This window comes from Ceratotherium simum, chromosome 6 (assembly GCF_057802395.1).
Source record: "Ceratotherium simum simum isolate JZ-2026a chromosome 6, ASM5780239v1, whole genome shotgun sequence".
NCBI classification, from domain to species: domain Eukaryota; kingdom Metazoa; phylum Chordata; class Mammalia; order Perissodactyla; family Rhinocerotidae; genus Ceratotherium; species Ceratotherium simum.
This window is the reverse complement of record NC_141905.1, coordinates 28490356-28505389: the sequence shown is the minus strand read 5'-3', so window position 1 is coordinate 28505389 and position 15034 is coordinate 28490356. Positions and strand designations below refer to the sequence as shown.

General features: G+C 35.6%; 1 protein-coding gene across 4 annotated transcripts in view; it reads left to right on the top strand.

Moving 5' to 3' along the window:
- Positions 1-84: 84 nt before the first annotated feature.
- The window catches only part of FAM149B1 (family with sequence similarity 149 member B1), a 79469-nt gene continuing 64519 nt past the window's right edge, over positions 85-15034 (top strand). Inside the window, exons 1-3 of one of the 4 annotated variants that reach the window (XM_004426983.3) lie at positions 85-274; positions 4590-4694; positions 10986-11115. In XM_004426983.3, the coding sequence (XP_004427040.1) occupies positions 228-274; positions 4590-4694; positions 10986-11115 (282 nt within the window). In that variant the 5' untranslated portion in view covers positions 85-227. Of the gene's footprint in view, positions 275-3398; positions 3725-4589; positions 4695-10985; positions 11116-15034 lie in introns of those variants that run through there. The other 3 variants (XM_014784872.2, XM_087432037.1, XM_087432035.1) reach the window with 3 other exon arrangements.

The following is a 15034-nucleotide window of genomic DNA, read 5'->3' as shown; positions in this document are numbered from 1 at the left end:
GTGCCGCAGTGCCTTCGTCACTTCCTCCCCCGTGGGGAAGCTAGGAGGGCGGAGGACTTGGAGAGGTGGGGACTGTGGGTTGGTGGCGATCGGGAGTCTAGGCGACGGGGCGTGACGGGGCCGGAAGGTGGCGGGAGGGGGCCGGGCCGGAGCCGGCGGGAGGGCCAGGCCCGGTGGCCCCCACCCTGGCGTGCCCGCCCCGGCCGCGGCTGAGGAGGAAGAGGAGGATGATCTCCAGATACACTCGGAAGGCGGTGCCCCAGAGTTTGGAGCTGTGAGTGGACCGCTCAGCTACCCCAGCTGGGGCCGGGGCAGGCCAAGGCAGGCCGCAGGCGCTCTGGGGACCCTCTCTGATCAGTCCCTCGCTCTTTTCCTTTCCCAGGGCGGGGGAAAGAAAATTTTCTTCGGAATTCTCTCCTTCCAGCTCCTTCTACCTCCCCTTCTATCTGCCCCTTCTACCTCCATGTCTAGGAGGGCGTGTCACTTGTGTTATCCCAGGACTTGGCCCTCTTGGGCTGCACTTCCTGAACCGAGGGACTGGGTCTCCTAAGGCATTTGTAGTTACCGCAGTGCTTCATGCCCCATTGTCAATGGCCATTGAAGACTCGAGAAGTTATTAATAGCTGACTGAGTGCTATCATAAAGTTGAATTGATCTAGTGCCGGGCACCAAGCAAAGCTGCTTACGTGCATTAGCTCACTTAATGCTATCCACAGGATACCAGATAGGGACTATTATTTTGCACATTCTACAGATAAAGATCTCAGATTTAAAGATTGTAGCATGCCAAAGATTACACGGTCAGAAAGTGGCGGAGCTGAAGTACAAACCTGGTGTCAATCTGATTCTGAAGCCTGTGGTCGTAACCATTACACTACTGCCTCCCCACCTCTGCAGTTAAGCATCAGAATCCTTAAGGATCAGTTTTGGTTTTGAGATTTTAGAAAGCAAAAGCCTGTGGTCATAATCGTTACACATACTGCCTCCCCATCTCTGCAATCAAGCGTCAGAATTCTTAAGGATCAGTTTTGCTTTTGAGATTTTAGAAATTTTAGAGAGGTGGCTTCAAGCCCCACCTTCTACCCCTAGTGAGGTGTTGTAATTTAGCAAGTAATGATAATGTATATATTTATTAATGCTTTACACTTTCAAAAAGACCTACACATCTTGATTCTTCTAACAATGCTGTAAGATGGGTATGATTATCTTCAGTTTTTCAGAAAATGAAGTATCAGAAAGGTTACACATTTTAAGATTATATAACCAGTAGGTTTTTGGACTTTTTAATCCCAAATCTCTATTTTTTTCCTCCACTGAGCTATGTAATTTTAGCAACCATGCATTTATTAATTAAATATTAACTATAATGGTAATAATAAGCATGGTATTTTCAGTCACATTTGGGTTTCTGGCTAGGCTCTTTTCTAGCCGTGTGACTTTTATGCAGATTGCTAAATCTTTGAGCCTTCATTTCTGTAATACAGAAATAAGACCTTATTTAAAACCATATCTAAAGCGATAGCACAGGGCTTGACACATAGTAGGTCCTCAGCAAACAGTAATTTCCTTGTCTTTTCCCACCTTTACTTGGTACAATAGCCATACAAAGAAAATCAGTCTACGATCTCTCCTTGCCTTTCAGAAGCTTGTTATCTACTAAGTAACAGGACATCTACACAGCAGCAATTCAGTTAGTAGGCTTTTGAGGAACCAGGAAGAAGCAAGTTATTTCCCAACAAAGGGAACAAGGCTTAGCTAAAAATCTGCTTTTATAATTAATGCTGAGAGTAAAAAAAAGTTTTTCATGGAAAAAAATGGTTGATAGGCACTTATTGGGCCAGAATTATTGACCCAGTGTGGTTATGTTACTTGTTCTCTATTGTTGATGTGATACTCCCAAAAGATGATTCTCTAAATGAGTCAGGATGATGTGAATAATGAAGATAATGAAGATTATATGCATCTAAATGACAGTTAATTAAAAGCAATTTTTACTTTAGGTGTTAATAATGATAATTTGCTTTGAAGAAGTAACTTAGTTTTCTCCCTAATGGTTTCAAATTATAGATATTGAAGAGTTTGGAAAAAAGTGATTTTCAACATACAGCTTAATATTTTTTAATGATAAATTTCAAACATAAATGTATGGTGAATAATATAATGAACCACCCATCACCCACATTCAACAGTTATCAAAATTTTAATATATTTGCTTCATCTATAATCTTTATGTTTTATTCAGCCTCTCTGTCTGCCATTTGTGAAATAAGGAAGCAAAATCCCAGGCATATCATTTCACCCCTGTATACTTCATTAGGCACCTAAAAATTATAGACATTTTCTTATGTAACCATGATGCTGTGATCAAATTTAATATTTCTTTGGTATTATCTAATTGTCACGTCATGATCAGATTTCTCTGACAGACTAAATCTGCCTTAAGTTTCTATTTTGTAGCTGGAATCCACATTTCTAATCCTCACTATTGTCTCAAAGACAAGCTTTTGGTTGTAGGATCATTAAATGAGAGAAGTACAAATAGCTCTGCACAAATCCATCCCCACCATTTGAGAATAATTTAAAGTAACAAGCTCAGGGCCAGCCCCGTGGCTTAGCGGTTAAGTGCACCCGCTCCACTGCTGGCGGCCCGGGGTTCGGATGCCGGGTTCCCACCGATGCACCACTTCTCCGGCCGTGCTGAGGCCACGTCCCACATACAGCAACTAGAAGAATGTGCAACTATGACATACAACTATCTACTGGGGCTTTGGGGGGGGGGGAAATAAATAAATAAATAAATAAAATTATAAAGTAACAAGCCCAGCTGGGTTAAAGTAACAAGCTGGCTGGGCCTTTAGCTTTATCTTTATACAAAAACTGGTACAATTCACTGAAATCTCAAACTACTCATTTGCTCTGAGAGCCCTCAGAGCCAGACTACGTGGATTTGAATCCTAGCTCCATTACTTACTAAGCCATATGACCTTAAGCAGGTTACTTAATCCTTCTGTGCCTCACTTTTCTTTCCTGTGAAATAAGAGTATTAGAGATTTATAATATACATTTGCATATTAAAGGCCCTGGGAAAACTTCTTGTAAAGAAACCTGTGTAACTTTGTTTAACCTATCATGTTTCCTAAATTTATTTGCCTACAGAATTTTGTGGGGAAGGAAAGAAAGGGCTACTGTAGATGATTAGGATTGGAACATATAATAGTTGACTCCATAGTTTATTCTAGTGCACACGTTGAACTCTCTAGAGCAGCAGTGTCCAATAGAAATATAATACAAGCCACATGTAATTTTAAATTTTCAGGTAGTCACATTAAAAAAAATAGTAGAAACAGGTGAAATTAATATTTTTAACTTTTTATTTGAAATAATTATAGACTCACAGGAAGTTAACAGAAATAGTACATAGAGTCCCATGAACCCTTCACCCAGCTTCCCCCACTGATGACAACTTATGTAGCTAAAGTAAAATTTCAAAGCCAAAAAACTGACATTGATACAATACTTTTAACTAGACTATAAACCTTATTCAGTTTTTACCAGTTTTCATATCCGCTCCTTTGTGTGTGGACATGTGTACATAGTTCTGTGCAATTTGGTCTCATTTATAGATTTGTGTAACCACCGGTACACCAAGATAGAGAGCTGTTTCATCACCACCAAGGAACATCCTTGTATAACCCTCACATCCACTCCTTTCTCCATCTTCCTGGTAACCAGTAATCTTTTCTCTACCTCTGTAGTTTTGTCATTTGTGAATGTTATATAAATGGAATCATATAGTATGTAACTTTTTGAGATTAGGTTTTTTCACTAACCATGATGCCCTTGAAATCCATCCAAGTTGTTGCATGTATCAATAGTTCATTTCTTTTTATTGCTGAATCATATTCCATTGTGTGGATATACCAGAATTTAACCATTCACCCGTCAAAGGACATTTCAGTTGTTTCCAATTTTTTCAATTATAAATCTGCTGTAAACATTTGTGTACAGATTTTTGTGTGAACATAAGTTTTATTTCTCTGGGATCAATGCCCAAGAGTGCAACAGCTAGGTCTTATGGTAAATGCATGTGTTTAGTTTTATAAGAAACTATGACACTATTCCAGAGTGGCTGCACCACTTTACATTTCCACCAGCAATGTATGAGACATTCAGTTTTTCCACGTCCTCACCTGCATTTAGTATCATCACTATAATTTATTTTAGCTATTCTAATAGGTGTGTTGTTATAACATTATATTTTCAATTTGCAATGACATTATTTTTAAGAATATATTTTGTTTAACCCAATATATTTAAAATATTATTTTAAGATGTAATCAAGATAAAATAATTAAGGATATATTGTACATTCTTGTTGTACTAAGACTTCAAAATCCTATGTGTTTTTCACTTAAAGTGAATCTCATTTCCAACTAACCACATTTTAACTGCTAGTGGCTAGTGACTACCGTGTTGGACAGTGTGGTTCCAGAGCAATAAGAAGTAGGTGACTAACTTGTAGATCAAGTTACTGAAAAGTATGTATTTTTTCTTTACAGGAAATATAACTTTGTTTTTATCTTTCACAGGAAAGGAATAACAAAACATGCTCTGAATCATCATCCCCTTCCAGAGCAGCTGGATGAAGTTTCCTCTGCCAATGACAGCCATGAAAAAGACACAAGTTCCCAAAGGTAATAACGTAAAGTATACTTGTGTGCTTATTACATTTGATAACAGCAAAAGTTTTGTTTTTGGCTTAGGATTGGTATCAAGCCTTGTACTAATGAAACAAAAGAAGAATTTTTATTATGTTTTCAGTACCATTCAACTTTCATTCTGGAACAGCTAATGGAAACAACATCATACTTATTTTTATAACCTTTGAAAAGTAGTATTATGGAGTAGTTAAAAGCATAGACTCAGGAGGAGTCCAAGAGATCTTATTTTTTATTATTATTTTATTGAGGTCATAATAGTTCATAACATTGTGAAATTTCACTTGTACATTATCATTTGTCAGTCACCTTATATATGTGTCCCTTTACCTCTTATGCCCACTCCCCAACCCCCTTGCCCTCTGGTAACCACTGTCCATGTGTTTGTTTATCTTCTACATATGAGTGAAATCATACGGTGTTTCTCTTTCTCTGTCTGGCTTATTTCACTTAACATAATATCCTTGAGTTCCATCCATATTGTTGCAAATGGGACCATTTTATCTTTTTTTATGGCTGAGTAGTATTCCATTATATATATATATATACACACACACACACCACATCTCCTTTATCCATTCATCATTTGATGGGCACTTGGGTTGCTTCCACGTCTTGGCTATTGTGAATAATGCTGCAATGAACATAGGGGTGAATAAGTCTCTTTGAATTGTTGATTTCAAGTTCTTTGGATAAATACCCAATAGTGGAATAGCTGGGTTTTATGGTATTTCTATTTTAATTTTTTGAGAAATCTCTATACTGTCTTCCATAGTGGCTGTACCAGTTTGCATTCCCACCAGCAGTATATGAGGGTTCCCTTTTCTCCACATCCTCTCCAACATTTGTTATTTTTTGTCTAGGTAATTATAGCCATTCTAATGGGTGTAAGGTGATTTCTCATTATAGTTTTGATTTGCATTTCCCTAATGATTAGTGATGTTGAACATACTTTCATGTGCCTATTGGCCATCTGCATATCTCCTTTGGAAAAATGTCTGCTCATATCCTCTGCCCATTTTATGATTGGGTTGTTTGTTTTTTTGTTGTTGAGTTGTGTGAGTTCTTTATATATTTTGGCGATTAACCCCTTGTCAGATATATGATTCGCAAATATTTTCTCCCAGCTGGTGGGTTTTCTTTTTGTTTTGTTCATGGTTTCCTTTGCCTTGCAGAAGCTCTTTAGTCTGATGAATTCCCATTTGTTTCTTTTTTCTTTTGTTTCCCTTGCTTGCATAGACATGGTATTGGAAAAGATGTTTCTAAGGCCGATGTCAAAGAGTGTACTGCCTATATTCTCTTCTAGGAGGTTTATGGTTTCATGTCTTATCTTCAACTCTTTAATCCATTTTGAGTTAATTTTTGTGTATGGCAAAAGATAATAGTCTACTTTCATTCTTTTGCATGTGGCTGTCCAGTTTTCCCAGCACCATTTATTGAAGAGACTTTCCTTTCTCTATTGTATGTTCTTGGCTCCTTTGTCAAAGATTAGCTGCCCATAGATGTGTGGTTTTATTTCTGGGCTTTCAATTCTGTTCCATTGATCTGTATGTCTGTTTTGTACCAATACCATGCTGTTTTGATTACTATAGCTTTGTAGTATATTTTGAATTCAGGGATTTTGATGCCCTACCTTTGTTCTTTTTTCTCAGGATTGCTTTAGCTATTCGAGGTCTTTTGTTGCCCCAGATGAATTTTAGGATTCTTTGTTCTGTTTCCGTGAAAAATGTCATTGTAATTCTGATTGGGATTGTGTTAAACCTGTAGATTGCTTTAGGTGGTGTGGGACATTTTAACTATGTTTATTCTTCCAACCCATGTGCATGGAATATCATTCCATTTCTTTATGTCATCATCAATTTGTTTCAGTAGTTTTCATTGTGTAGGTCTTTCATCTCCTTGGTTAAATTTATTCCTAGATATTTTATTCTTTTTGTTGTGATTGTAAATGAGATTGTATTCTTGAGTTCTCTTTCTGTTAGTTTGTTATTAGAGCATAGAAATGCAACTGATTATTGTAAGTTGATTTTGTACCCTGCAACTTTGCTGTAGTTGTTGATTATTTCTAATAGTTTCCTGATGGATTCTTTAGGGTTTCCTATATATAGAATCATGTCGTCTGCAAATAGTGCGAGTTTCACTTCTTCCTTGCCAATTCGGATACCTTTAATTTCTTTTTCTTGCCTAATTGCTCTGGCCAAAACCTCCAGTACTATGTTGAATAAGAGTGACAAGAGTGGGTACCCTTCTCTTGTTCCTGAACTCAGAGGGACTGCTTTCAGTTTTTCCCCATTGAGTATGATACTCGTTGTGGGTTTGTCATATATGGCCTTTATTATGTTGAGGTACTTTCCTTCTATACCCATTTTATTGAGAGTTTTTATCATAAATGGATGTTGGATCTTGTCAAATGCTTTCTCTGCATCTATTGAGAATATCATGTGATTTTTTTATTCCTCTTTTGTTAATGTGGTGTAACACATTGATTGATTTGCAGATATTGAACCATCCCTATGTCCCTGGTGTAAATCCCACTTGCTCATAGTGTATGATCCTTTTAATGTGTTGCTGTATTCAGTTTGACAATATTTTTTGAGGATTTTTGCATCTATGTTCATCAGTAATATTGGCCTGTAATTTTCCTTTTTTGTGTTGTCTTTGTCTGGCTTTGGGATCAGGGTGTTGTTGGCCTCATAGAATGAGTTAGGAAGTATTCCGTCTTCCTCAATTTTTTGGAATAGTTTGAGAAGGATAGGTATTAAATCTTTGAATGTTCATCACAATTCTCCAGAGAGGCCACCTGGTCTGGGACTTTTGTTTTTTGGGAAGTTTTTGATTACTGTTTCCATCTCTTTACTTGTGATTGGTCTATTCAGATTCTCTGTTTCTTCTTGATTCAGTTTTGGGAGGTTGCATGAGTCTAAGAATTGTCCGTTTCTTCTAGGTTATCCAATTTGTTGGCGTATAGCTTTTCAGAGTATTCTCTTATAATCCTTTGTATTTCTCTGGTATCTGTTGTAATTTCTCCTCTTTCATTTCTGATTTTATTTACTTGAGGCTTCTCTTTTTTTCTTATTGAGTCTGGCTAAGGGTTTGTCAATTTTGTTTATCTTCTCAAAGAACCAGCTCTTAGTTTCATTGATCCTTTTGACTGTTTTTTTAGTCTCTATTTCATTTATTTCTGCTCTAATTTTTATTATTTCCCTCTTTCTGCTAACTTTGGGATTTGTTTGTTCTTCTTTTTCTAGTTCAGTTAGGTGTAGTTTAAGATTACCTACTTGAGATTTTTCTTGTTTGTTGAGGTGGGCCTGTATTACTTTGAATTTCCCTCTGAGCATTGCTTTTACTGCATCCCTTAAGAGTTGGTATGATGCTTTTTCATTTTCATTTGTCTCCAGGTATTTTTTGATTTCTCCATTGATCCAATGGTTGTTCGGTAGCGTGTTGTTTAGCCTCCACATATTTGTGACTTTCCCAGCTTTTTTAGTTGATTTCTAGTTTCATAGCATTGTGGTCGGTAAAGATGCCTGATAGGATTTCAATCTTAAATTTGCTGAAGCTTGCCTTGTTTCCCAGCATATGGTCTGTCTTTGAGAACGTTCCATGTGCACTTGAGAAGAATGTGTATTCTGCTGTTTTGGTATGGAATGTTCTCTGTATATCTCTTAAGTCCACCTGGTCTAGTTTTTCATTTTATTCTACTATTTCCTTGTTGACTTTCTGTCTGGATGATCTATCCATTGATGTAAGTAGGGTGTTGAGGTCTCCTACTATTATTGTGTTGCTGTTAATTTCTCCTTTTAGGTCTATTAATAGTTGCTTTATGTACTTTGGTGCTCCTGTGTTAGGTGCATATACATTTATAAGTTTTATATCCTCTTGGTGGAGTGTCCCTTTCATCATTAGATACTGCCCCTCTTTGACTCTCATTGCCTTTTTTATCTTTAAGTCTACTTTGTCTGATATAAGTAAGGCAACACCTGTTTTCTTTTGTTTGCCCTTAGCTTGGAGTATCGTCTTCCATCCCTTCACTCTGAGCCTGTGTTTGTCTTTAGAGCTGAGATGTGTTCCCTGGAGGCACCATATTGTTGGGTCTTGTTTTTTAATCCATCCAGCCGCTCTGTGTCTTTTGATTAGAGAATTCAATCCATTTACATTTAGAATGATTATTGATATATGAGTGCTTAATACTGCCATTTTATCACCTGTTTTCCGGTTGTTCTGTATTTCCCTTGTTTCTCATCCTGTGTGTTTCTTTTTTTTTTTTTTTTTTTTCTTAATTTTATTTATTTATTTTTCCCCCAAAGCCCCAGTAGATAGTTGTATGTCATAGTTGCGCATCCTTCTAGTTGCTGTATGTGGGACACGGCCTCAGCATGGCCGGAGAAGCGCTGCATCGGTGCGCGCCCGGGATCCGAACCCGGGCAGCCAGCAGCGGAGCGCCTGCACTTAACCACTAAGCCATGGGGCCGGCCCCATCCTGTGTGTTTCTGACTGCCAGTTCGGTTTGGTGGTTCTCCGTGATGGTTTTTCTCAGTTTTCTCTTTATTTATCATTTGTATCTGTATTCTCATTTTTCTTTTAGTGGTTACTATGAGGTTTGTATAAAAGATCTCTTAGGTGAGATAGTCCATTTTCAGATAGTCTCTTTTTTCCTTAGTCTAAGAAGGTCCATCCGTTTCCTCTTCCCCATCTAAGTTATTATTGTCCAACTTATTCCGTTTTGTGTTGTGAGTTTGTGATTAAAATGAAGTGATTGTCGTTATTTTTGATGCTTTCATTCCCTTTATCTTTAGTGTTATGATTCTTTGCTAACCTGTTCTGATAGAGAGCTGTATTTTTCTGATTTTGTCATTTATTTCCTTGCTCAAGCCTTTGTAAACCCTCTCTTGTTTTTTTCAGGTATCAGGGCTTTCTTGATCATTTCTTATGGGGGGGTCTTGTGGCAATGAACTCTCTCAGTTTTTATTTATCTGGGAAAGTTTTTATTTCTCCATGGTATGTGAAGGATAGCTTCGCTGGATAGAGTATTCTTGGCTGAAAGTTTTTGTCTTTCAGAATTTTGAAGATATCATTCCACTCTCTCCTAGTCTGTAAGGTTTCTGCTGAGAAGTCTGCTGAAAGCCTGGTAGGAGTTCCTTTGTAGGTTAGTTTCTTCTGCCTTGCTGCTCTTAATATTTTTTCTTTGTCATTGACTTTTGCCAGTTTTACTAATATATGCCTTGGAGAAGGTCTTTTTACATTGATGTAATTAGGAGTTCTGTTATCTTCATTTACCTGTAATTGTAGCTCTTTCCTCAGGTTTGGGAAGTTCTCAGCTATTATTTCTTTGAACAAGCTCTCTGCTCCTTTCTCCCTCTCTTCTTCCTCTGGAATACCTATATTCCTTACATTGCATTTCCTAATTGAGTCAGATATTTCTCGGAGAATTTCTTCATTTCTTTTTAGTCTTCGTTCTCTCTCCTCCTCCATCTGAAGCATTTCTATATTTCTGTCCTCTAAATTACTGATTCTGTCCTCCATTATATCAGCCAACAGATCTGATTTTTATTCCTGGTTTTGCCACTTATTAGCTGAGTAACATTGGGTAAATTACTTACCTGATAATAGTATCTCTTAAAGGATGTGGTGAATATAAATGAGATAAAGTATGTAAAACATGGCACAATGCTTGGCATATGGCAAATGCTGAGTAAATAGTAGCTGCACTTTATATTAAGAAATAGAACAGAGGGGACTGTAGCTTCACAGGGGGTTCTGAGAAGCAATGTGGTATCCTAGAAAAATTACAGTCATAAAACCTAGTTTCAAAACCTAGAATTAAATCTCGGATTCTTTGTCTTTATAATGAGGTTAATTGAGTTCTACATTACTAGGTTGTTGTGAGGATAAAATGGGATTAATATCTGTAGAAGTGCTTGGTAAACTGTAAAAGTTCATAGAACTTTTACATAGAAGTTCAGATAGTATTAATATTTCTGAAATGTCTTTAGTTGTCAAGGGTAGATGTTATAAGTGGAATGTTAAAATATTCATTGTAAATTATGACTAGAATTGTTTAGAATGGCTGCCATCAAGTCTATAGAAATTAGGTAGTATTTTTCTATGACGTTTAAATTTCAAGCTCTTCATTTATTTTTGCCTCTGTCGATATATTTGTATATATGCTTATCACCTAATAAATTGCTGAGTAGTTAATGTTGCAGAAACTTGAGGAAATATAAGAATTTTTCTATTTTCTCTCTTCCTTCCAAATTGTGCATTTAGTGAGTCCAACATCACACAAGAATCACCTTTTACATCAGCTGACACTGGGAATTCAAGGTCTGCGTTTCCAAGTTATACAGGCACAGGGATCTCTACTGAAGGCAGCTCGGACTTCTCCTGGGGATATGGTGTGAGTTGTATGTTATAGGTCTGATGAAGTGCTTGGCAGACTATTCTGGAAGTTAGGGTTTCTCAGTTTTGTCAGTATATTTGATTCTTCACTCTCCTACATTGTTTCTTTATATTTTAATACTTAAATTTACCACACTTTATAATAAGTGTAAAGAAGCATCAGTCTTCACCCTCTTTCAGTATTTGCTTTGTTTTATGGATATGGTACTTGATCCTTAGAGATGCTTAGTGTTTGACTTAAACAGTTGCGGATTAGTATGGATCTGGGCCGTTGGATCTACTCCTTTTGCTGTGTTTAGTCAACTAAGGTGTCTCTCCACCACTAATGTTACCTTGTTGTTTAAAATGTTTTTGAAAGTTTATTATTAAGTTTATAGTCTGGGAGAATGTTTATGGTATATTGCTAAATGAAAAAAACAGGTTAAAAATAGTATGTATAGTGTGGTTCTAATTTTATTTTATAAAAATTTGTGCTTATATATTAGCAAATAGGCTAAAGAAATTTACACAAAATGTTATTCAGTCATTAATTGGGTGTTGAGATAATGAGATTTATTTACTTATTTATTCATTCATTCATTTATTTATTTATGGCTTTCTCCCATTATCAAATACTATTTTTAAAAGACCAACAACTTTAAAAGAAAATTTAAAAGAAATTTTATGCATGTTTATCACCTTGATGCAATAGGTATTTTTATTTCTGTATCCTCTTTCAATCTATATTTAATTTGGTCTAGTTATAATCATGGTGTACATACTCTATTATACTCTGTTTTTTCACTTAATATTACTTTGTAAGCACTTTTCCACAATCCTAACTTTATATAATATTGTTGTTAGCAACTTGCTTTCTTAACAAAAAGCCTGCTGGTTGTTAAAACCTATTCTTATCACCATGAATTATTTTTCAGTCATTTTAATTTGGATGCATGTATACTTTCCTTACATCATTGTACAATATATGTGCATCCTATTTTGTGGTCTGCTTTTTCATTCATCAGTATTTTATATAGACATTGTCTTTTATTACTTCCGTACCTGTCAATTTGAATAGTTATATGTAGTTATATTTCCTAAATTTTAATATAATCATAATTGGAGCTTTCCCTTATTAGCTGATACTTGGGTTTTCAGTTTTTCTTCATTCATTCAAAAATATTTATTGAGCACATTTATTGTGAGATACTGTACTTGGGAATATGGGGTAAGTGTGACTTAATGTGATTCAATAGTCTAATTAGGGAGATTGACAAAAGCAAATAAAATAACTACAGAAGGTGATAAGTGCTCAAAGGAAGAAGACAAAGTGCTGAAATAGAACATTATAAGAGAGATTCACTTTAGATAGAGTTATCAGGTAGGGTAGATCTGAGACTTGAAGATTGAAGAGTTAACCATGTGAAGAGTGAGGAAAAGAGCTTTCCAGACTGGTAACCAGGAGCATATGCAAAAGCCCTCATGGAGGAAAAGAGCTTCACATGTCCAAGGGAAAGTGTTTGGTGTGTTCTTGGAACTGAAAAAAGGTCAAGGTAGTTGGAGGATGGTGTACTGGAGGAGAAAAGAACAAATGAGATTGGAGAGATAGGCAGGACTAGATCATGTAAGGCATTGTAGGCCGTGGTAAAGAATTTAAATTTTAGCCTAAGGGAATGAATGAATTAATTTGATGGCTTACTGTAAGGTTTTAGTGTACTGACTATATATTTCCATCAGTTGTCTCTATGTTGTAATTAGTATCTCTTTATAAGTTATGAATGTCATACAAAGTTTCCCATTCCCTTGCTTTCCTTTTCATTTTTATTATGTAACAGATTTTTTTTTTTAATATTCAAATATAATTATCTCACTTTTGACCTTCATTTCTTTTTTTTTTTGGTGAGGAAGACCAGCCCTGAGCTAACATCCGATGCCAATCCTCCTCTTTTTGCTGAGGAAGATCGGCCCTGGGCTAACATCCATGCCCGCCTTCCTACACTTTATATGGGACGCCACCACAGCATGGCTTGACAAGCGGTGTGTTGGTGCACGCTGGGGATCCGAACTTGCGAACCCCGGGCCGCTGCAGCGGAGCACGCGCATTTAACTGCTGCGCCACTGGGCCAGTCCCCTGACCTTCATTTCTTTATTAGTCAGGATTTTATCTTTAGAAAGATAGAATATTATAATATTTTTCTTCATAGCTTTTTAATAGAATTTTGCACGTTTAGGTTTTTAACTCCTCAGACTTTTTTATAATATATGGTGTGAGGTATGAATTAAGTTCTTATGCTGTTGAACCTCTTTTGTTTGAACCATATTTCTGTGTTTAACTTAATATCATGTGGTTTTCATGATATTTTAAAAATCTTTTGGGCAAATCTACCAGTGTTCATTAAACAACATATTTAGTATTTGTGTCCTCTTTACTCTTTCAGATAAATTTTATTTTCGCTTGGATCAAATTTTATCAAATATTCATCAGGGATTTATTTCGTATTGCATTATAACTTTATATTAAATTAGGGAAGGTGTAGAGAGAACTAAAATTTATTGAGTATTTAGTAGATGCCAGGCACTGTGCTAAGTACTTTCTATACACATTTCAATCATTTGTCATCTTAACTGAACTTAGTATTCTAGCTAGAAATATAGTTCTTTTATTTAGATCTTCCTTTAGTCTTCTTTATCATTTTATTATTTACTTTGAGTAAATCTCTTGTTGTAAGTTACAGTTGATATTAAAATTGAATTTAGTATTTAGTTATACATTTTACTTACTTTTGAACAGTCTTAGTGTTTTTGAGCTGTCACTGGTATGTAGGAATACAGTTTTCCCCCCAATTTAATTAATGGCCTACTACTTTGCTAAATATATTTATTATTTATAATCATTCTGGAGTTTATATTCTTAGGTTTATTTCTTTTAAAATAATATTTTAAAATTCAACATTAATATAATGATGTGAAGGAAGACTTTCCTTTTTTATTCTAATTATGTGTATTATTTAAAATTTTATAGCCAACTATCATAAAAATAGCTAACCCAATTCTGTTCTATTTTAGTTTTATATGCTTTGAGTTGATTTTTTTTTCCAATAATCAAGTAAAGTTTATTCTAGGAATACAAAGATGGATTAATATCTGCAAATGTATTAATATGTTTAACATCAGTGAATTAAAGGAAAAAATATGATCAAACTAATAGATGCTGAAAAGATATTTGATAAAATTCAAAATCATTCCTTATAAAAATTCTCAATAAGATAGAAGGAAACCCTTGAAACTTGGTAAAGACAATTTGCCAGTTGAATGGCAAATAGTTTAAATGGCTAAACACTAAATAAAGCTATTTCAATTAAAATAAGGAAGCAGGGAGTTCTTTATTAACAAATTTAATTGATTCCTTTCCTAACTTTGTACATTTTAATTATTTTTACATAAAGTTTGTCATTTTATACTCTGTTCAGTGCTATCTGTTTTTCCACCTAACAATATATTTTGAATGTCCGTATTATAAAAGACTTCTTTGTTCTTTAATGGCTGCATAGCCATTGCTACTATAAAAAAATGTGTCATTTATAACCTCATATATATATATTATTTTACATAAATGTGTATATATCTGAGGATAAATTTCTAGAGGTGGAATTGCTGGTCAGAAGATATGTGCTTTTATAATTTCGAAAGCCATTGCCAAATTAACCTCTGTAGAAGTTATTCCAATCTGCAGTCTCACCAGAAACATATGGAAGGGCCTGTTTTCCAACACTCTTGACCAAAACAGTGAGTTATCTAACTTTTAAATCTTTGCCAGCCCTTTAGGTTTAAAAAATGATGCCCGATGCAATTTGGGGGTTGGTTAGAAAAAAAATTTGTACAACTTACAGAAAATTGGGTAACTTACATATTTTGTGTGTGTGTGTGTGTGTATGAAA